The 20,823-nt window shown below is 54.2% G+C and overlaps 1 protein-coding gene across 4 annotated transcripts in view; it reads left to right on the forward strand.

Moving 5' to 3' along the window:
- PTPRU (protein tyrosine phosphatase receptor type U) overlaps window positions 1-19,509 on the forward strand; it is a 78,141-nt gene extending 58,632 nt beyond the window's left edge. For 2 of the 4 annotated variants that reach the window (XM_090268965.1, XM_090268967.1), the window contains 15 exons: window positions 487-677; window positions 1,382-1,457; window positions 1,902-1,978; window positions 7,163-7,199; window positions 7,860-7,957; window positions 8,040-8,156; window positions 8,897-9,051; window positions 11,043-11,178; window positions 11,683-11,832; window positions 13,035-13,208; window positions 15,149-15,289; window positions 17,392-17,517; window positions 17,642-17,799; window positions 18,866-19,001; window positions 19,251-19,509. In XM_090268965.1, coding sequence (XP_090125091.1) covers window positions 487-677; window positions 1,382-1,457; window positions 1,902-1,978; window positions 7,163-7,199; window positions 7,860-7,957; window positions 8,040-8,156; window positions 8,897-9,051; window positions 11,043-11,178; window positions 11,683-11,832; window positions 13,035-13,208; window positions 15,149-15,289; window positions 17,392-17,517; window positions 17,642-17,799; window positions 18,866-19,001; window positions 19,251-19,313 — 1,835 coding nt within the window. In that variant the 3' untranslated portion in view covers window positions 19,314-19,509. Of the gene's footprint in view, window positions 1-486; window positions 678-1,381; window positions 1,458-1,901; window positions 1,979-3,657; window positions 3,676-7,162; window positions 7,206-7,694; window positions 7,710-7,841; window positions 7,958-8,039; window positions 8,157-8,896; window positions 9,052-11,042; window positions 11,179-11,682; window positions 11,833-13,034; window positions 13,209-15,148; window positions 15,290-17,391; window positions 17,518-17,641; window positions 17,800-18,865; window positions 19,002-19,250 lie in introns of all 4 variants that reach the window. The other 2 variants (XM_090268964.1, XM_090268966.1) reach the window with 2 other exon arrangements.
- Window positions 19,510-20,823: the final 1,314 nt, after the last annotated feature.

A 20,823-nucleotide genomic window follows, 5' to 3' on the forward strand; every position in this document is an offset into this window, starting at 1 on the left:
CAGGATAAATTTGCCTCTATTCAGGTGCTTTGTGTTAATCTGCAGTTGGTGGCCTCACCAGCTCATTTCGGGATTTGCTTGTCTTTGAATGGGGGTAATTGCTGGGAGTTGCCAGTTTTCCAGATTGTTCCCCTGAGGAAGGGGAAGAAGGAGGGGGCTGTCATGGGCTCTGCCTCATGCAGGCATCTCAGAGATGTCACAGAGGGGTGATCCTGATTGGGGAGGAGCGGGATGGAGGGAGGGGACCACAGCAGGCTGGGCTGGGCCAGAAGGGCCCTCAGAGGTCACGTGATCCGACCCACTCATCTTACAGATGGGAAAACAGACGCAGTAGGGAAGGGGCGGGCCCAGCCAGGCTGCTTGGCTCCTGTGAACAACCCAGTGGAGCTCCACGCCTGTGCTCCCTTCCCTCCTCTAGTCCATCTGGGGTTCCCCAGGCTGGGGCCTGTGTATGTCAGGAACCCCTTTCCCTCTCTCCAACTGCAGGGGACCAGCGTGGCGGAGGGGTCACTGAGGCCAGCAGCCTTCTGGGGGGCTCACCACGGCGTCCCTGCGGCCGGAAGGGCTCCCCGTATCACACGGGACAGCTGCATCCTGCGGTGCGTGTGGCCGATCTCCTGCAGCACATCAACCAGATGAAGACGGCCGAGGGCTATGGCTTCAAGCAGGAGTACGAGGTGCAGGGCCCCAGCCCAGCCAGGACCCTCGCCAGGGCCTCGCCTGCTTCCTCACTGTGGACTCTGGCCCTGCTAGCCCTTAGCCCAGTCCCAGTGGCCCCTTGCTCTGATAGTCCCCAACTCATTCTAACTTTTTTGACCTCGACCTTGGTCCTAATCTCAGAGTTAATCTGGTTTCTCCCTCGAATCCTAACCCTGACTTGAAATTGGACCTTAAATCTTATGGTAATTTCTATCTGGATCCTACTCCTGCTCCTCATCCTATCCCTCATATGAACCTGACCACCACCACCGACCCTGACCTCAGACCTAACCCTGACTTTCACCCTGAGCTCCATTTGAACTCTGCCTAGAATCCCATCCTGCCTCTCTCGGGACTCCGACACCACTCTTATCCTAATCTTAATTTGACCCTCACTTACCTTCTTTCCAAATCAGACCTGATGTAACCTGATCCTGATTCTCATTCTCAAACGTCTCTGAACTCTGTTTCCCTTTTGCCCTCTTTTCTCACTTTCCTTGCCCACACTGCTTGGCTTGAACCCTGCGGGTAAAGGGATTTACAGTGACTCTATCTCAGGCTCCAGGTTTCACCCTGAATGTGGCCCTCATCATGGTCCCACTGGCATCCTGTCGAGTGGATAGGGGCCTTAGGAGTGGAGGGGTTTCTCTCCCCCACTGACTTCCACTTTACCTTCTGGCAGAGCTTCTTTGAAGGCTGGGATGCCACAAAGAAGAAAGACAAGGTCAAGGGTGGCCGGCAGGAGCCTTTGCCTGCCTGTGAGTCCTGGGGAAGGGCCTGGGGTCTGGGGCAGTGGGTGGGAGGGGCTCGGGAAGAACAGCCAGAGTGAGCCATTTATTGAGGGTCTACCACGTGCCCAGCCATGTGCTGAGCATTACACCTCTTAGCTGATGTCTTCTTCTCAACCCTGTGAAGTGTGGGGTATATTATAATCCCACTTTACAGGTAAGGAAACTGAAGCTCAGCAGGGTAAGCCCACTGCCCAAGGTCACACAGCTAATACTTGTCTGAGCAGTACATGACCTCTGGCCTTCATGATGCTGTAGCCTAGACTCAAACCACTGGCCTGGCCTGCTCCTCGTGGTCCCTGGCTGCCCTGTCTGTGCCCTGCATCTGGCTTCCAGGAAGCCTCCCCCACCACCCCGCTCTGGGCTTCCCAGTTCAGCCCCTGCACACCCCATGGCCACCTGGTCTGTTTCCAGATGATCGGCACCGAGTGAAGCTCCACCCGATGCTGGGAGACCCGGATGCCGACTACATTAATGCCAACTACATAGACGTGAGTGCCTCACCCCTGTCATCTCTGCTGACCTGGTCCTGCCCACTCCAGGCTCCCTGTCCAGGCAGGGCCAAAACCTGTCGGGATAAGTGGGGGTTCAAATGGCTGGGTTCTCCTGCATCAGGCCGGGGAGTTCAGAGCAAGGGAGGACAGAGTGGGTGGCAGTCACCAGGAAGATTCCTGCAGACTTCTGGGGTTGGCCTGAGAGATGGGGGTAAGGGGGGCTTCAGTGAAGCAGAATAAAGGGAAGAGGGTAGACAGCTAGGCCTAGCCATGAGGAAGGATCCCCTCTCGGTGAGGGGCCAGAAGGCTCGGAGCTGGGATTCTCATGACACACAGTGAGGCTGCAGATAGGTGGGTGCTGGCTTGTGAAGGGCTCAAATGTCAGTTTAAGAAATGTGGGCCTTTCCTTTAGGAGCTCCAGGGAGTTGTTAAGTGTTTTGACCATGATCTGAGTAGTACTTAAGGATAATAACTCATATTTATTCAGCATGTATGGTATGCCAAGCACTGTGCTAAGCACTTTATACCAAATATTTAATTTTATATAATTCCTTCAGCTACCCCATGAGGTAGTTAGCATCATGACCTCACTTCATAGGTGAAGAAATGGGCTCAGAGAGGTGAAGCTACCTCTCTCATGTCACACAGCTAGTGCATGGTCAAGGACTCAGATCTCTGTGTGTCTCCAAAGCCTTTGCTGCCAACCACGAGGCTCTCCTGCCATCACTGCGGCAACTGGGTCTGGCTGGACCCGAGGGAGGGGCCAGAGACAGGGCAGGCAGCCAGGAGGCGTGGTGGGCTGTGGAGAAGAGGGGTTCCATCTGCTCCCCAAGTATGGAAGAGCATGTGATAAGACACTAGTCAGACTGCCTCACCCACAGCAGGCCAGGTTTCGGAGAGAATCACTCATTCATTTATCAGATACATTTTGAGCATCTACGACATGCTAGGGATTCTGCTGGGCACCAAGGACACAGTAGTGAACAAGACAGACACAGTCCCTGCTTTCCTTGAACATTAAATTCTAGTGAGGGAGACACATAGATATCCTTCAATATATACACAAGTACAATGATTTCAGATTAGATAGGAAAGCACAGGCTGCAGAAGAGGAAGGAGTTTCCTGGAGTCACACAGCAAGTTAGTGGTAGGGCCACGGTTAGCAGTGGTGGGCTGAGTAGAGGAAGTGGGGCTTGAGCTGCCTTTGGGTGGCTGGAGAGGAAAAGGAAGGACTTCTTGGGCAGGGAGAAGCATCAGCAAAGGCCTGAGGTGTGTAAGAGGAGGAGGGGTAGCTGGGGATTCTGGAGATGACCTTCTTCTCCCTCTTCTTCACCCCGTCCTGGGGGCCACACAAGCTAACTTGTATTTCCCAGAATTCCTTGCCTTCTCTGCCACCTCCCATCCTCTCTCCTGGCTGGGACATGGGCAGGGCCTGGCATCTCAGACTGAAGCAGCTTCGGTGACAGGGGGCCTCTCCTCCGTGTCCTCAAGGTCCCAACTGGCTTCTTCTTGGGCCCCCTGCAGGGATATGCCGCTAACCCCTCCCTGGCCCAAGCTCTGCCTCCCCTGCCCGCATCGCCCATTCTGGCCACTCCTGTGCTCCGTCCACCTCCATCTGCCTCTGGCCTAATATCTGTCTCTTTTGCTTTGTACTGTTCCTCACTGGAATCATTAAGATTCGGATAAACCGTGAAGTAAGTATCTCTCCCCCCTTCCCTGCCTCCTCTTCCTCCTCCTCCTCCTCCTCCTGTCTGTCTGACTGGCTGTGTCCCAGATTCTCTCAGTCTCTGTCCTCTTTCCGCTTCACCTGTGTGCCCAGCGCCTACCGTCCACGTCGGCAGCCCGGCCAGGGGCCGCCCAGCGCTGCCGGTGAGACACCCTCCCGGCTGACAGCAGTCCCCTCCCATCCTCCGCTGCCCTGGGATGGCGGCAGTGTTGGGGTGCTTCCCCAGGCCCCGTGACGTCACCTTTGTCCCGAGCCCCTGGGCTCTTGGTGTCCTCTCCCCAGCCACCCCTTCTTCAGGGGCCCGGGGAAGCAGCCCTGGCTGCCCCGTCTCTGCTGCTTGGGCATCAGGATTTTCAAGGAAGCCAAGGCCAGCCATGGTCAGGCTCCTTCAAACTAGTTTCCCTGGTGTTCAAATCCCCTCCTGATGAGTTTGCTTGAAACTCCACCCCAACCGCTTTGCCCTCAATTTGACCCTAATTTGAATGTTTTGTTTTGGAGAGCAGTTTGGGTAGTCTTTTCTTTAAATCTTTTTTCTTTTAATTGTGTCATCTTTGGGCCTTTTAAGACTATTAAAAAAAACCCTCAAATTCATCTAATGATCTTCTGATTTGATTTATATATATATTATTTTCATAATATTTGATGCCTGATGGGATTGTTTGCTCTTTTGTGTATTTTCTATTTTATCTTCTTTTTTCTTTTAAAAATATTTTTCTTGCTTTCTTATGATTGCAAGTATACGGTCCATTATCAGACTATCAGACACCATGGAGAGGCCTAACGTAAAGTGAAAGTTCCCTGTGGTCACGTCTGCTGGAGGTGACCAGCTAGCGCAGATGTGCTCCCAGATGTCTCCCTATTTTGAGAGTGCTTAAACAGTGGTTTGTGAGGTTCCCAAATGTGAATGGAGTATTAGATCCACGAAGTGCCCTGGCTACATTCAGCCCTAGCGTCGCCATTAGGCGGTGATGAATACAGGTCTGTGTACCCACTTGATTCTTTGTTGTCAGCCTCTTAAGAAACACCCCCAGGCGCCATGAGTGTCATTGGCTGGGCACCTGCTCTGTGCTGGCACTGTAGGCACAGCACATCATCTTCCCTGCACCCTGCGAGGTGGGGACCCATGTTTGGCAGATGAGAAAATTGAGACTTAGAGAAGTTAGGTGACTTGTTCATGACCGCACGGAGCTGGGCCTCAACCCCAGACTGAACCCTCAATCCTGACACACAACTGTGGTTCTTTCCCTTCGGGGCGCATCAGGATGCCCTGGGGGTCTCACCCATGATGCAAGCAGCCAGTCCCCCAGATTCCCCCACTTGGAGGCTGCAGGGAGGGGAGGGGTCTGCCCCAGGATCAGGCTCCTAGGACACACTGATGTCCTGGAGTGTGAGGACCAGTGCTCTCTAATGCCGGCCTCTAAAGTGGGTTTGCTCAAGGCGAATTCCTTACCTTCCTTTAAATCCAATTGTTTTAGACCTTCTCCCTCACTGTCTACTATATAATATAATTGTGCAAGAATGCACAATGCAATTAAAAAGGTAATAAGCAAATACTGAGGGTTATCTGTTTAAAAACTTGTATTTGCTGACTAACACACGGGTGGGTGCTGGCACTGTGCTGGCCTGTGGAGAGAGAGGGACGCATCCGGAGAGGCCCCTGCTCTCACGTGGGATTCTTAGGCAAATGGGCTTTAGGTGGCGTAGCCTGTTCCCACCTTGCCTGGCACTCGGGGTGGGAGGGCAGCACCAGTAGCACCTTTGGTGGGCCCTCCTCTCTGATCCCAGTTGCCCAGCAGCCCTGCTGAGGACTTGAGATAGAGGCAGGGGCTAGGGAGACAGCAGTAGGGAATGAGGCTAGACTCGGAGAAGATACAGTAGTGAGTGCTGAATACGTCTGGGAGGCTTTTCATTATTGATATCTTTGACTATGTTTTGGTCATTTTCACAAGAACGGTACGTAGTATTTAGCAGACTCTCTGAGATGTATTTCTCTCTGTCATTGTCATATGTAGAGGAGAACAGAAGTTTAGAGAGACTGAGAGTCTGGCTACCCAACATGTGTTTTGAGGCCCAGCATCAGCACCTTCTGGGAGGTGTTTGTAAATGCACAGTCCCAGGCCTCACCCCAGACCTTCTGCATCATAATCTGCCTTTTAACTGGATCCCCAGGAGATTTGTGTGCACGTGAGAGGCTGAGAAGCACCCTCTTGGTACTTAGAGTCACATGGTTACTCCTTGGCAAAGCTGTTACAAGAACCCAGGTCAACTTGACTCCAAGAATAAGATTTTAACCTCTATAGTAAATTACCTTCTGCCCCAGAAATTCTTGACATTCATGCTTTGGATCTTGAAGGATACTCTTTGACCTTTGAAGTAGTAGTAATACTAATAGCTACTATTGATTAAGTATTGACACTGTGTTTACCACAGTGCCAAGCCATTGACATATGTTACTTCACTCTTCAAAAAAGCCCAAGGAGTTAAATACTATAATGTTTCCCATTCTATAGATGTGAACATTGAGGCTAAGGAAGTAAAACGATTTGCCTAAGGGCGCACAGGTGGCAGTCTGACTCCAGGGCTCCTTGGGCCTAGGGCAGAGGAGTTCAAGGAGCTGTATTGAGGGCGTGAACTTAATGCTAGTGGCTGATCTTGGTGTTTTTCTCTTACACCCACCCTGCAGTACTTCTTACCTGTCATCCCGGGTTGCCCTTGTGATACCCTGGGTATCTCCTTGGGGCAGGACCTCATGGGCAGCTGTGGCCCTGAGGTGGGGGTGGGGTCTGGCCAGTTTCTTTTCTGTGCCTGAGGGTTCTGGAAACGAGGATGAAGTAGTTCTTGGCCTCTCTTTTGTGGGAGATAATCCAGGTAAAGTGCTTAGCACAGTATGTGGCCATAATAGGGTCTCAGAATTTATTATTATTACTATTATTATTGATTTTAAGGATTTAAAAATATTTAAGAACCATAAATAGCCCATGTGCTCATTTGCTCCAACCTGAAGCTTTTGCCTGGGTCCCCAACCTCTGGGTGACTGAGGTAGCGGGGCTGGGATAGTAGACAAGACCCAGCCTCGAGTCCAGGGTTGGTTAGGACCTCTGAGGCTTTGGGGATGGGGAAGGGTCTTCCTGGACTTTATATTTCTCCAAACAACAGCTGGATCGTCAGTAGATTGTCCCCAATTTATGGATGGGGAGATCCTCTAGGCACGTAAAGGAGTCATGTCCTCCCTGGGATCACACAGCAAAGATGGGTTTAGACCCAAGACACTGGTGTCCCAGCTGCTTTTTCCTTCTTGCATGGGCTCTAGAAGGACAGGGTCACATGGTTAGGAGGTCCTGGGGTCTTCTCTCTTGGGTGGGGAAGTTCTGGGGGTGGGGTGTGCTCTGGGAGAGGAAGCCAGAGAGGCCTGAACAAGCAAGGGGGTCTCACTACTCCCTTTTCTTCTGTTCCAGGGTTATCACAGGTCAAACCACTTCATAGCTACTCAAGGTACCTGTTACTTTTGCCCATGTGCCCCCCGTGTGCCCCATGAGCCCCTGTGTGTGAATGCCCTCTGCCACCTTTCTGTCCTGCCTGCTAAGTTGCTTTGATGCCCTGTCTGTCTCCCTTCTGTGTTTGTCTGTCTCTCTGTCTGTCTGAGCCCCAGTCTGGCTGCATCTTCTGGAATCTGGCCCTCAGTCTCACCTTCCTTGCATTTGTGTCTTTTTGAGGTGCCCAGTCCCTCTGTAGCTCCCTGTTCATCTGTCTGTCCCTGAGGTGGTGCATGCAGAGGGGCTGGCCAGGCTCCATCCTCATGGCTGTGGATCATGCCTGTCAGTCTGGGGGCTGCCTGGGCCCCTCTGGCTGTGTCTTTCCCCCCTGACTGTCCATTTGTCCATCCTTTCTGGAGACTTGTGCCATGGCCCTCCAGTTCTGCCTCCTGGGTTCCACTCAAGATGACTGAGGTTCCCAGCCAGGCCCTCCCTGATACTGCTCATCCCCAAGGCCCTCTGGGCATGAGCTGGTAGTTGGTGGGGTATGTGTGGTATGTGCATGAAGCCCCCATTGGGACTCAGGAGCCACCTGGCCTGGGATGGTGATGCTGGGCAGTGGGGTGCTAGCCGTGGATGGAGACCTTGGCTGAGAGACGAGCACCCTCTGCGCCTCCAGGGCCGAAGCCCGAGATGGTCTACGATTTCTGGCGCTTGGTGTGGCAGGAGCACTGTTCCAGCATCGTCATGATCACCAAGCTGGTGGAAGTGGGCAGGGTAAGCGGGGCTGGGAGTGAGGGGGCACAGCAGGCCAAGGGGGCAGTGAAGAGCCCACTGAGCCTGCTCCACGGGACTCCAGGTGAAATGCTCACGGTACTGGCCGGAGGACTCGGACATGTATGGGGACATCAAGATCACGCTGGTGAAGATGGAGACTCTAGCTGAATATGTTGTGCGCACCTTTGCCCTGGAGCGGGTGAGTCTCCTCGGGGCGTCTGAGGGGGTGGGGCAGAGCAGGAGCAGCAGGGGAAGAGGGCACTGCCACCCTCTCACTGGGCATTGGTAACTGCTGGGAGCGGCATGATAGGACGGGAAGCTAACCGTTTTTGCTGACGACTTCAGCAGGAAGTTGAGATATGAAGATGGTGACAGAAGTTGCTGGGTGTTGGCCTTACTCTGTGCTGGAGCCTGCTGAGTCTGTCATACATACTGTCCCAGCCCTGGAAAGCTCTGCAGGATCAGACATTTACCACTAGCCCCATTTTGCAGAGAGGCAAAGTGAGGCCCGGAGTGGTTACATCACTCAGGAGAGACCACAGGCCAGTGATTCAACAGGTCGTCCTGTCCATGATCCCATTTATCCTCTGTAAGATCCTCGGAGGAAAGACAGTTTCCCTATTTAGACTGAGACCAGAGAGTCAGAGTGATCTCCCAGGGCTAACAACAACCCGGCGGCAGAGGTAGGTGTGTGATAGGGCAGGCGCAGGCATCAGGCAGACCCCGGCCCAGGTCTGGCATAACCAACCCCGGGCAAGGGGTTCCTCCTCTGTGAGCCCTGGTCTCCTCGCTTGTACAGGAACATTAACACCCACACATAAGTTTATTATTGGAATTAATTGAGATCTTGCAGTGAGGTGCTCACCACGGTACCTGGCACACAGCAAGGGTCTAACAGATGCCAGCAGTGACTCACTGTGGTTACCGTTGTCTCCCCAGAGAGGCTACTCTGCCCGGCACGAGGTCCGCCAGTTCCACTTCACAGCGTGGCCGGAGCACGGTGTCCCCTACCATGCCACGGGGCTGCTGGCCTTCATCCGGCGTGTGAAGGCCTCCACCCCGCCTGATGCTGGGCCCGTCGTCATCCACTGCAGGTGGGCGTCTGGGAATCCCAGGAGGAGAGGAGCTGGGGGTGCGGTTGGTGCCAGGTCCGTACAGGAGACTGGGCTTGGGCTCATCCTCCTTAGAGACAGCAGACAGGAGAGAATGACCCTCAAGGGCTCTTTGCCCTTTGAACTTTGGCTTTAAGGTTGGCACCCTTATGTGCTTCCCAAGACCCTGACCCAGATACCAAGGAGACACTGGAGACAGAGAGGGGTTGAGATTGGTGACACCAGGCAAGATCAAGTTCTGTTTGCTTCTATTCAGCAAGGGTCACTGCACACCTGTGTGCTAGCTTTGGCCCAGGTGCTGGGAAGGACTTTGCCTTCTCTTTTCTCCAAACCCAGGGGCTTTCTTTACTCCTTGGCCTTCTCACCTTCTGCAGCTTTGACCTTCACTCCTTTCTCTCCTGATTCCTGCCTTGTTTGGGTCCTGTGACCCCAATTGTCCTTTCTCTGCTCTGCTTCCTCCTTGACTCCATATTTTCCTTTTGCCTCTTAAGTGGGGGCCCAGTGCCCTGTCCTGTTCCTGCCCCCCCTGTCCCCTTGGAGAGCTTCACCTCTAACCCTGTGGCTTCAGCAAGTCCTCTGGGTCCACAATTCCTTGGCCTTTGTACCTTGTCCTGGCTCCACTACTTGGCTTCTTACCAGTTCCCCAAATGCCACAAAGCAGACTCATTCTACTGCCTGCCCTGCAACCCCCAAACTAGCTTCTCTTTGACTTCTTTAGGCCTCTTTAAGATACTGTCTTTTTATAATAAAACTTCATCCATGAATAATACACCTAAAGCGAAGTGCACAAATAAGTGTATCTAACGTTATGAGTTTTCACAAATTGAACACACCTGTGAAATAACCAGCACTAAGATCAAGAAACAGAACATTAACAGTGCCCAGCAGGCCCCTTGAACCCCACTCCCCCCACTCAGAGCAACCACTGTCCTGACTTCTGAGCCATCGACTGTTGTTGCATGTTTTTGGACTTTCTGTGAATGGAATCATACAGCAGGTGCTCTTTGGTGTCTGACTTCTTTCCCTGAAGCTTATGTTCCTAAGATCCATTCATATTGTACCTTATTCCTCTGGATGAATAAACCACAGTGTGTTTATCGGTTTTGCTGTTGATAGGCGTTTGGGTGGTTTCCAGTTTTGAGCTATATAAATAGTACTGCTGAGGATGTTCTATTGCATGTCCTTTGGCTAACACACACACACACACACACTTCTGTGAGGTGTGTGTGTAGGAGTGGAATTGCTGTCTGTGCTTTAGTAAACACTGCCAGTTTTCCAAAGTGGTTGTACTAATTTAAGCTCCCACCAGCAGTGTATGGGGGACCCACTTTGAGACTATTATTTTCAAGCTTGAAGTCTTATTATCTTTGCCCACCTCTCTACTCCTCAACTTTGCTTTACTGGTGCTGAGCACTAAGGTCCCAGGGATGGATCTGACATGGCTGAGCTCTCGAAGAGCTCCCAGTCAGGTTAGGGAGACAGCCACATAACCAATGATCACAGAGCAGGAAGGATGTTTTAATAACAAAATCTCTCCAACTTGCTCTGGGGACTCAAAAGAATGCTCTCTGCTGCGAGGGCTGTGAGTGGGTATGAGTGTGGGGCTCTGAAGGGTGTGCAAGAGATTGGAGGAACAGCTAAGAGCAAGAACAGCCTTGGATCAAGCTCCGAGCATCACCTTGTGTCCCTCGCCCCCAGCTGAAGTTGCTAAGTTTCACCTCTGCGTTCTCCCTACCCTCTTCTGTCTCTCCTTCCCCGAGGCTCATCCCAGCTCTGTCCTCTGTCACATGTCACCAGATCTCTTCAGCAGCCTTCTCCCTGGCTCTGCCTTGCCAGGGCAGGAGTCTCTCTGCGTCCCTCATCCCCTGTGTGGTGTAGACATGGCCAGGTACCCCAGGATCCCTCTTTTCTTCCCTTTGGTTCTGGGCTCACTCCCCAAACCCCTGACCTGGCCTGGGCCATTCTCTTCCCAGCGCGGGCACTGGCCGCACAGGTTGCTACATCGTTCTGGATGTGATGCTGGACATGGCCGAGTGTGAGGGCGTCGTGGACATTTACAACTGTGTGAAGACCCTCTGCTCCCGGAGGGTCAACATGGTCCAGACTGAGGTAGGGGACACAGTCCTCTCCCTGCCCCCCACTCCATGTAGGAGCCCAAAGCTGATATCAGAAGGGGGTCCGTAAGCTCTTCCTGTTCCTAGGATGGCCCCTCTTTCTTTCCCAACTCTGAACTTGTTCTGCCAACCTCTCAGGGTATCCCATACTCAGTCCCATTGTGTTCTGTTGGGTGAGGTCAAATAGTAGCTGGCCAAGGTCATAGGTTCTGCAGTCAAGATATGCCTAGGTCTGGATCTTCACTGGATGTGACACTGGGCTGTGCCCTCACTGTCATAGTTTCTCACAGGGTGGTTATAGGGATGAAATATGAGATAAATGAACATACCTATGAAGGTTGTTTCAACTATGGTTGGTCCAACCTGTAGTAACAACGTGGTTGAACTCCACGTCAGTAGACCCATGCCTCCACCTTGAGCTTGCTTCCTCTTGCCACAACCCCCAAATCTCTAGCTTCTAGTCCCTTCCTGTTCCTCATATTCTTACCTCCTGTTCTAGGAGCAGTATATCTTCATCCATGATGCAATCCTGGAGGCCTGCCTGTGTGGGGAGACCACCATCCCTGTCAGTGAATTCAAGGCTACCTACAAAGAGATGATCCGTATTGACCCTCAGAGTAATTCCTCCCAGCTTCGGGAAGAGTTCCAGGTGGGCTGTGAGTGCGTGTGTATGGGTGTATAGGAATGTAGGTGTGTGTCGGTGTGGCTTGTGAGTGTGTGTGCATGTGTGTGTATTGGAGGTCCTCAGAGTTAGAGTTGGGCTGTTAGGAAGGACTTTGAGACAGTGGAGAAGGAGCCTCAAAGTGCTTAGGAGCCCAGGCTTTGAACTCTGATCACCCTGGGTTCCAATCCTGGCTTACCTGGTTAGGAGCTGCGAGTGGCCTTGAACACTCACTGTACTTCTCCAAACCTCAGTCTTGTCATTCAGAAGAGAAGGATAGGTAATATTGCCCTTGCAGTGTTGGTATTCAGGATTTTTTTTTGGCTGCAAGTGACAAAAGTTCAGCTCAATGGCTCTTGTCACTGAAAAGTCTGAGGATGGTGCAGCTTCAGTTATGGTGGATCTGAGTGCTCAAATGATGATGTCAAGACACAGCTTCTGTCTATTTTTGGTTCTGTTCTCCTCTGCTTTTGGCTTCATTCTTAGACCCACACCCTGGCACCAAGCAGGGCTAGGCTCACGTCCTCGCTACTGTCAGGAGACTGGAAAAGGTACTTCTGCAGTGGTCCCGAGTGTGGTCACTAGGCAAGCAGAGACCCCAGATGTGCTCTCCATTCCAGGATTCCTGGGAGCCTGGGGCACTAGGGCCGGCACAGAGTGATATCTCAGGCACTGGTTCCCGGAGAAGGATGATGGGCTCTCGGGATCATGAGAGACTGGGGATTGATCTCCTGTTAGGGATCCTCAAGGACAAGAGAAAGAAACTGAGATCCCCATGAATCAGGATGCATGAGGCAAGAAGTCAACAGCGGGAGGAATCCAGAGTCCCTGCTTGCTATAGTGCCAGGGGTTCTGGACTTGAGTTCTGTTCAGACAGGGCTGTGACTGAGGAAGGTGACTGACTACCTCTGCCGGGTCCCTGGAGTCCGCTCTGTGGAGGATGTGAGCTCTCAGGCCCTGTCTCCTTGAACGCATCCGATAAGCTAGTAATGGTCATCTCTGTGCCTTCTGTGTATTGCGTGGCCTGGAGACAGGGAGTCTGGGTCCACACCCCCTCCCCCTTCTCCCTGGACCTTGATTTCTTCATCCATAAAATGGGGCTAATAACCCAGCCCAGTTTCCTTCGTGAGGCTGTGAGGGGGCCCAGTAAGCACTGGATGGCACCCCATTCCTCTTGTCACTCCTCATAGACGCTGAACTCGGTCACGCCGCCACTGGACGTGGAGGAGTGTAGCATTGCCCTGCTGCCCCGGAACCGGGACAAGAACCGCAGCATGGATGTCCTGCCGCCCGACCGCTGCCTGCCCTTCCTCGTCTCCACCGACGGGGATCCCAACAACTACATCAACGCGGCCCTGACGGATGTGAGGGCTCGGGCATGGGGTGGGCTCTGGGACTCCTCCTCCCCCACAGGATCCGGGGAGGTCCAGGAGCCAGGGAGCAGAGCAGAGGGCTCTGGTTCTGGGACCCTCTGCCCTTTATGGGGCCTTCTACCCCCAGAGAGCTTCCTCTCAGGACATCAGGGTCAGTGCTCCCCCTCAGGTGTCACTCTTGGTCTGAGCAGGGGTCTGAGTGGTAGGGTCCAGGGAGGGCTGTTTCCAGGCCCAGGCCTAGCAGAGTCTGGGAGAGAAGTGATTTGGGGGATTTGGCTGGGAGGTTGGGAGGGTTTGCGGTTGGGACTTGAGACCTGATGTCTGGAGCCAGGGGAGCTTGTTCTGGGGTGATCGAGCCTGGAGCCTGCCCCATGACATGGCCCAGGCCGGTGACTTGTTCCCTGGCTCCACCGTGGCATGGTCTGAGAGCTCAGGATCCACTTAGAAGCCCCTTCCCCTCCTCCCAGCTCGGGGGGCTCCACCTCCTTCAAGCCCAAGCAGAACCGGGCTTTGGGGCCCATGAGTGACTCCAGGATGCTGCTGCTGAGTGGGGAAGAGGCTGTGAGCATCGCCCCATTCCTCTCCCAGATTGGAACCAGTTGAGAGATGGGTACAGGAGACAGACAGGTGGAGACCAAAATGTTACCTTTAAAAAAAAAAACCTGGTAACACTGGAGAGTGTGACTTCTGACATGTGGCTAAATGGACTGGCTACTCCTTTGTGCCTTAGTCAGGCAGACTTGTCCTGGATACAGCTGTCCAGCTACAGGCCACCCCCTCCCCATCAGGGACAGGCCTTCACATATGGTGGAAGCTACAGTTAATTGCACACTTTCTGAGGACAGGCTGGCCTGGAGAAGAGAAAGGGGCCGGGCTGAGCGTGCTCAGTCCTTCTCCCAAACTTGCCATGGGAGGAGTGCATGGAAGTGGGTCAGGGCCAGGCTTGTCAACTACTGGATGTCTCTCCATGTGAAGATGAGAGGCGTGGAGAGGGAGGTTTTTTTCATAGCAGGTGTCAGGGAAAGGGGGCCTGGTTCCTGGCCAGAGCCCCTTCGGAGGATCTGTTTGGCCCCGGGTAGGTACGGGCTGCTGGATACAGGCCACACTCCGAAGTCTCTCATATCTTGAACTTTGCATTTGGGGAATGGGTTGAAACAGTTATTAAACTAATATACAATGGAATGTCAGATGCTGGTAATTTCTATAAAAGTCAGCCAGGCAGAAGAAATAGTTATTGTGGGTTTTGGAGGCCTGTGTGTATAGCTTTTTTTTTTTTTTTAATCCTCACCCAAGAACATTTTTCCCATTGTTTTTAGAGAAAGAGGGAGGGGGAGAGAGAGAGCAAGAAAGAAAAACAACCATGTGAGAAGGAACATTGATTTATTGCCCTCTTGTGTGTGCCCCAACCAGGAATCAAACCTGTAGCCGTCTGATCCACAGGACTGTGATCCAGCCAACTGAGCCACACTGGCCAGGGCTGTGTGTGTGGCTATCTTTGATGAGGGGTTAGGGAGGGCCTCTTTGAGGAAGTGGCAATTAAGCAAAGATCAGAAGGAAGTGAGGGAGATAGCAATGTAAACACTTGAGAAATTTGTTCTAGGCAACAGGGATAGCAGATGCAAAGGCCCTGATACAGGGAGCAAGCTTGGCTAGCCTCTGCCTACCAGGTCTAAGCTTCCATTGCCACACATTTGGGAACCTTCTCTGTTCAGTTCCTGGGAGCCATGGACTTGGACCTAGAGAGGCCTGGGGGCTCAGGCTGCCAACTCAGGCCTCGGTGTACTGGCCCACTTGTGAAAGGGCCAGTGGGGGCAGCCTGGTCCCGTGGGGGCGCGGCTGTGTGGGCAGATGGGAGAGGGTCAGCCTGGGGCAGGGGATCGGGCTCCGTCTTGGTGGCACACAGGCCCCACTGAGTCCTTGTTTCTGTGCAGAGCTACACACGGAGTGCGGCCTTCATCGTGACCCTGCACCCTCTGCAGAGCACCACGCCTGACTTCTGGCGGCTGGTCTACGACTACGGGTGCACCTCCATCGTCATGCTCAACCAGCTGCACCAGTCCAACTCTGCCTGGGTGAGGGCCTCGCCTGCTGGCGGGTGTGTGGCCTGCTGCCCACGGCCTCCGTGTGCCCAAGGGCACATCCCAAAAGTCAGGGCTTGGACCCCAACTCTGCCCTTTATTTGCTGAGTGACCTTAGACAGGTCACACTCCCTCACAGAGCCTGGGTTTCCTTGTCTGTAAAATGAGGTTGTCAGACTAGAGAAAAATTGCTGCTTTTAATTAAGCGCTTGCAATTAGGTGCTTGCTGTGCGTCAGGGACTCTGCTTTGTACTTATGGGCTGCAGATGAGAAAATTAAGACCCAGAGACATGAAGCAACTTCTCCAAGGTCACAGTTGGGAAGTGGCAGAGCTATGCTCCCTACTCTGGGCTGCCTCCTTCCAGAGCTTCTGCTTTTTCAGTTGCTGAAGTAAAGTACCCATCACGGGGGCCTCTGAGGCAGAGTAAAGTTCCAGCCTCCTTCCTTTCTGACTGCTTGACCGAGGAAATGTTTGAGCCTCAGTTTCCTTTTCTGTGAAATGGGGACCATCACAGCACCTGCTCTCTCATGGGGTCACTGTCAGGACTGTGTCAGATGAGGACTGTGTCAGGTGTACGTAGGAGCTTAGCACTGGGCCATGTCTAGTACACACACAGTGGGCTCTCAGTCCACAGCCGGGATAAAGGTGGTGAGCGTTGGTCTAGATACTGACCCAGTGACTTCAGCCAGAGGGGCCGCCCCATTTCCTTTTGGGGCTCCCAGAACTGAAGCTTCTGGGAAGTGCAGATGCCCAGCCTTCCAGCCTTGCATGACCAAATCCCCTAGATCTCTGCCCGCTCCTTCCCAGCAGGCCAGGAGGATTTGCTCTAAAATGAGCATGACATCCTCTTAGTGGCCACCTGGAGAAGACTTGTTCCCCAGGCTCTTTATGAGTCAGGCACTTGGTATAAATGACCTGGGACTGCAGGGTAATGAGCTTCAGTCCCTGGGCAGGGGTCTAAAGGGAATCCCATGTGGCAAGAACCACGCCCGTTCAGATGGAGGGAGGGACCCAGAGGGAGGCTCACATGGACATCATTCACAGGCCACCCATTTGCTCATTCATCAGCCACCTTTTACTACAGCCTGCTCCCTGCCAGGCCCTGCACTGGGCATTGGGGAGACAGAGAGAGAACATGCATCCCGTCCCAGATCTCATGGTCCAGGGGGAAACAGGTCCAAAACCCGAGAGAGACAGCAGAGGAACACAGGACCCTGTGGGTGATGAGTCAGAGAGGGTTTCCTGGAGCAGGTGCTAACTGCCCTGAGATGTGCAGGAAGGGTGTTAACGAGGTAAAGAAGTGGAGGATGGGTGATTCATGGAGAAGAAGCAGCGTGTACAAAGGCCTGAATGCAAGCAGCTGCCGGGTCCCAGGCAAAAAGAGGAAGGCAGCGCCCTCTCCGTACATATGGGGAGTGGTAGAGAGGGAAGCAGACAGAGCATGGGGTTTTCTGGGAGGAGCTTGGGGCCATTTCACGGATGGGGAAACTGGGGCCCAGATAAAGAAAGAGCTGAGACTAGAAGCTGGGACCTGGGACCAACTAGCCTGGAGGACTTGTGTATGTATGTGTGTGGGGGCCGTCCCTGCTCTGTCCCTCCTCTGTCTCCAGTCTGTGGCCTGGAGGGGGATACATTTAGGAGTGGACTTGGGGCAGGTGCTGAGCGATGTCACAGCATCAGGGACACCCTATCTCGGAGCTGATGCTGGAAGGCAGAAGCAGGGAGAGAAGACCAGGGGGTGGGGTGCTGAGATGGGTGGGGTGACCTGAAGCCTGTCCCTGGAAGAAGGCAGCCTCGTGTGGGTTGTGTGCTCGTAAGTGTGAGCGTGTTAGGTGTAGCTGTGTCGTGGCGCAGCAGTGAGTGCCAGTGTGCCCACTCTGAAGGGTCAGTCTCAGCTGGCCTGAGTGTGCCTGTGCGGAAGGCACCGGGGCAGGTATGTACTGCAGTCTCATGGGTGAGTGTGGAGAGTGGGGAACTCTGAAGATGAGTCTGGAGTGAGTGGGAGTCCCAGGGCGAGTGTGGAGGTTCGGGGGTGGGTGTGAGTGTCAGCGGCCCAGAGGCTCTACTCAGTGCCTGTCTCTGCCTGTGCCGCCAGCCGTGCCTGCAGTACTGGCCAGAGCCGGGCCGGCAGCAGTACGGCCTCATGGAGGTGGAGTTTGTGTCAGGCACAGCGGATGAAGACTTGGTGGCCCGTGTCTTCCGGGTACAGAACATCTCTAGGGTGAGTGATCTGGGAGCCCCAGGTGAGAAGTGGGGTGATGATATGGCCTGTAATGACCTTGAGGTCACCAGGGTCCTTATAACCTGGTGCTCATGTTCCCCTCACTGGCTGCCCACCCGCCCAGCTGCAGGAGGGGCATCTACTGGTGCGGCACTTCCAGTTCCTGCGCTGGTCTGCATACCGGGACACACCTGACTCCAAGAAGGCCTTCCTGCACCTGCTGGCTGAGGTGGACAAGTGGCAGGCGGAGAGCGGGGATGGGCGCACCGTGGTGCACTGCCTGTAAGTGCTGGTCCTGCCCCTGGGCGGGGGGAGGGGTCGGGGATCCCAATGGCCAGGGGCACAAGCCCAGTGTGGGAAAGGGCCTCCAGACTGACACCAGAGCCCCTGGGCGCCCAGATGGCCTGACCCAGCGTTCCCTGGAGTATCCTAGTCAGTTTCCAGGGTGTAGACTTAACCCTGAACTAGCCAGTACTGTCTGTGTGATGTTTGACTTGAGCAATTTAATTAGGGTCCCGTCAGGGTCCCATGATACTGTAGTCCACTTTTTAAGCTAACAGCTTTCCGGTCTTCATTCATGAACGTTCACACAGAACTATTCTCACTCATTCATTCATTCGCTCACAGGCACCATTCATAATTCATGTATTCACTCATGTCTGGGTGCAGCCACTCCTTTGCCCCCCACTTTTTAGTGCTTTCAGACTTATTGGCCCTTCCCAGTGTGGGGCTGGGCGTGCTGGATGCAGGGATAGGGAGCTGAGTGGAGCATAGCCTGCCTGGCTCCCAGGGGTTCTCCATTCTGGTGGGAGAGACCCCTAGAGACAGGGGCTGAGGGCCCGCCTAGTCTGTCACCTCCCAAGAGGCTCCTCACTCCCTGAGTCACAGGGAACAGAGGAGGAGGAGGGACGGGTATAGGTTGCGGTTTGACTCAGAGCGCACCTGTGTTTGTACCTGTGTCTGCGTTGCTGGGGTGACTGGTGTTCTCAGTATTCATTTTCCATCCTGCTCTCTGGGTTCTGCTTGCCGCCCCCTTGCTCTCTCCTCGGTTGCTGTCTCTCACTTCTTTCTCCCGGAGTGTGCCTTCCTCCTTTCTCTCAGAATCTGCTTTCTCTGGGACGCTCTGTCTGCCTAGATACCTTCAGCTTGGGATGCCAGTCTTAGCGTTGAACTCCGCCCCCTTAATCTGATCCCGCCCCTCTGGCCTCCTTGACCCCTCCTCTCTGGGTTCCCTGGCCCCGCCCCTCACGTCTGGGCGCCCAGACCTTGGCCTTGCCCTTGCCCTTTACCTTGGAGTGCGTCGTCCTCCCTCAAGCCCTGCCCCAAACCTTTTCTGTCTCTCATTTAGAAACGGGGGCGGCCGCAGCGGCACCTTCTGCGCCTGCTCCACGGTCCTGGAGATGATTCGCTGCCACAACCTGGTGGACGTTTTCTTTGCTGCCAAAACACTTAGGAACTACAAACCCAATATGGTGGAGACCCTGGTGAGGTGCCATGTTCCCTGTGCCCCTTACAGCTTCCTGGCTCCTGCCCAGCCAGGCCCCTCAGCACCCACGCTCCCATATCAGGTCCCCACAATTGGACCTTGGTTTCCCCACAATTAATCCTGTGGTGCCAAAACATTACCCCCACTTTCCCTTTTCTCCTCAAAGACGGGTCAGGTCTCATGCTTGCCCTCTCCCCCAGCACTAGAGAGAGGCCAGACTCATGATTCCTTTCCTCCCTCTCCCCAGGATCAGTACCACTTTTGCTATGATATGGCCCTGGAGTACCTGGAGGGGCTGGAGTCAAGATAGCGGGGGCCTCTGGCCTGGAACACCCACCACGCACTCAGGGCCAGGCCCATCGTCCTGGACTGACGAGGAAGACCTGCATCCCCAACTCTGCTCCACCACGGCCCCCACGGGGAGAGCACTGGAGCGGATGATGGGCCATCTTGGTGCTGCCTTCGGCTGTGGGCAGGGCCCTTTGCCATGTGCTGTGGGCTGGCTGGGCGCCAAGGAGCAGTGTAGCAAGACTGCAGCCAGCCCGCCTGTAGAGGGTCCTGCTGGCCTGTGCTGAGGGGCCCGGCACTACCCGGCAGAGTGACAGGGGCTCAGAACTGCCTGCTGTAGGGGACTTGGGCTCAAGCCCCTTGACTGGATTCTAGCCCTTGGTGGAGTGTGTACCGGGCCAGGGTTCCATCCAGCATGGCTTGACATGAGAGGGAGTGCATTGGGCCTTGGTGTCTAGAATCCCGTCTGGTCCAGTTCCTGAGGGTCCTGAGGAGACTGGGTTCTGCCCTGATTTGCTGGTGGGCACATCAGACTGAGGCTCCCCAGGGGGAACTGCAGCCCCCCTCCTCCACCTGCTGCCCCCTGCAGCCCTTGGGATGTTTTGCTCATGATCCTTTCCACTTTGGCTTCCCTGACACGTGCTCTGAGCTTCCCTGAACCCGGATCTGCCCCCCACTACCATGCCTGGTGTGGGGCCGCTTCCCTGCCTGGCCTAATGTCTGCAGAATGAGATGTAACCTTAGTCCCCTCTGCCTGTGACTTTCAGACCTCACTGGCCAGGTCCTGCTCAGCCTGGGCCAGTGACAAGCTGAACAGCAGCCCCTGGGGTTGAGGTGCCTGTGGCTCCTGACCAGGCTGCCAAATGGGGAGAGGGCACTGTTAGATCAGGGTTGCTCACAACCCTTAGAGTTTGGAGGAAGAAAGTATATTTTGGGATGGACAATAAATGCTCTTTTGTTTATTTTATTTTTTGATGTGTGGGTGGGAAGCTCTCTTTAAAATGGGGCAGGCCACACCCCCATTCCGTGCCTCTATTTCCCCATCTGTAAACTGTAGATATGACTACTGACCTACCTCGCAGGGGGCTGTGGGGAGGCATAAGTTGATGTTTGTAAAGTGCTTTGTAAATAAATGTGCTCTCTGAATGCCGCAGAGCAGCCTTGTCTGTGTCTGACCAGCCTGGCTGGGGCTTGCTCACCTGCCCCGGCCTCCCAGTGCAGTGGGAGGGCCCTGGGCTGGGAGTAAGAGGCCTGCGGGCTGGTCTGGCATCCATTTCTCATCCATAGAACAGTGGAGGTGTGGACCAGACATCACTCAGGTTCCTTCCATTTGCGGAGGTGGTTCCAAGGGACTCTGGCTTATTGCTGCCTCCTCCTAGGTCTCTGGGCACTTCCTCAGGCAGTAGACTTTATCCCGAGGCTTCCAAGGGTCACAGAGCTGCCTCTCACCATGGGCACCTGGATCCAGGTTAAGCTTTTTCGGGGGCAGCACAGGAGGCTCAGGTTGTGGTGTCAGGCAGATGGGCTCCACC

Source organism: Furipterus horrens, unplaced genomic scaffold (genome assembly GCF_987537825.1).
Source record: "Furipterus horrens unplaced genomic scaffold, mFurHor1.1.pri manual_scaffold_3, whole genome shotgun sequence".
In the NCBI taxonomy this organism is placed as follows: Eukaryota; Metazoa; Chordata; class Mammalia; order Chiroptera; family Furipteridae; genus Furipterus; species Furipterus horrens.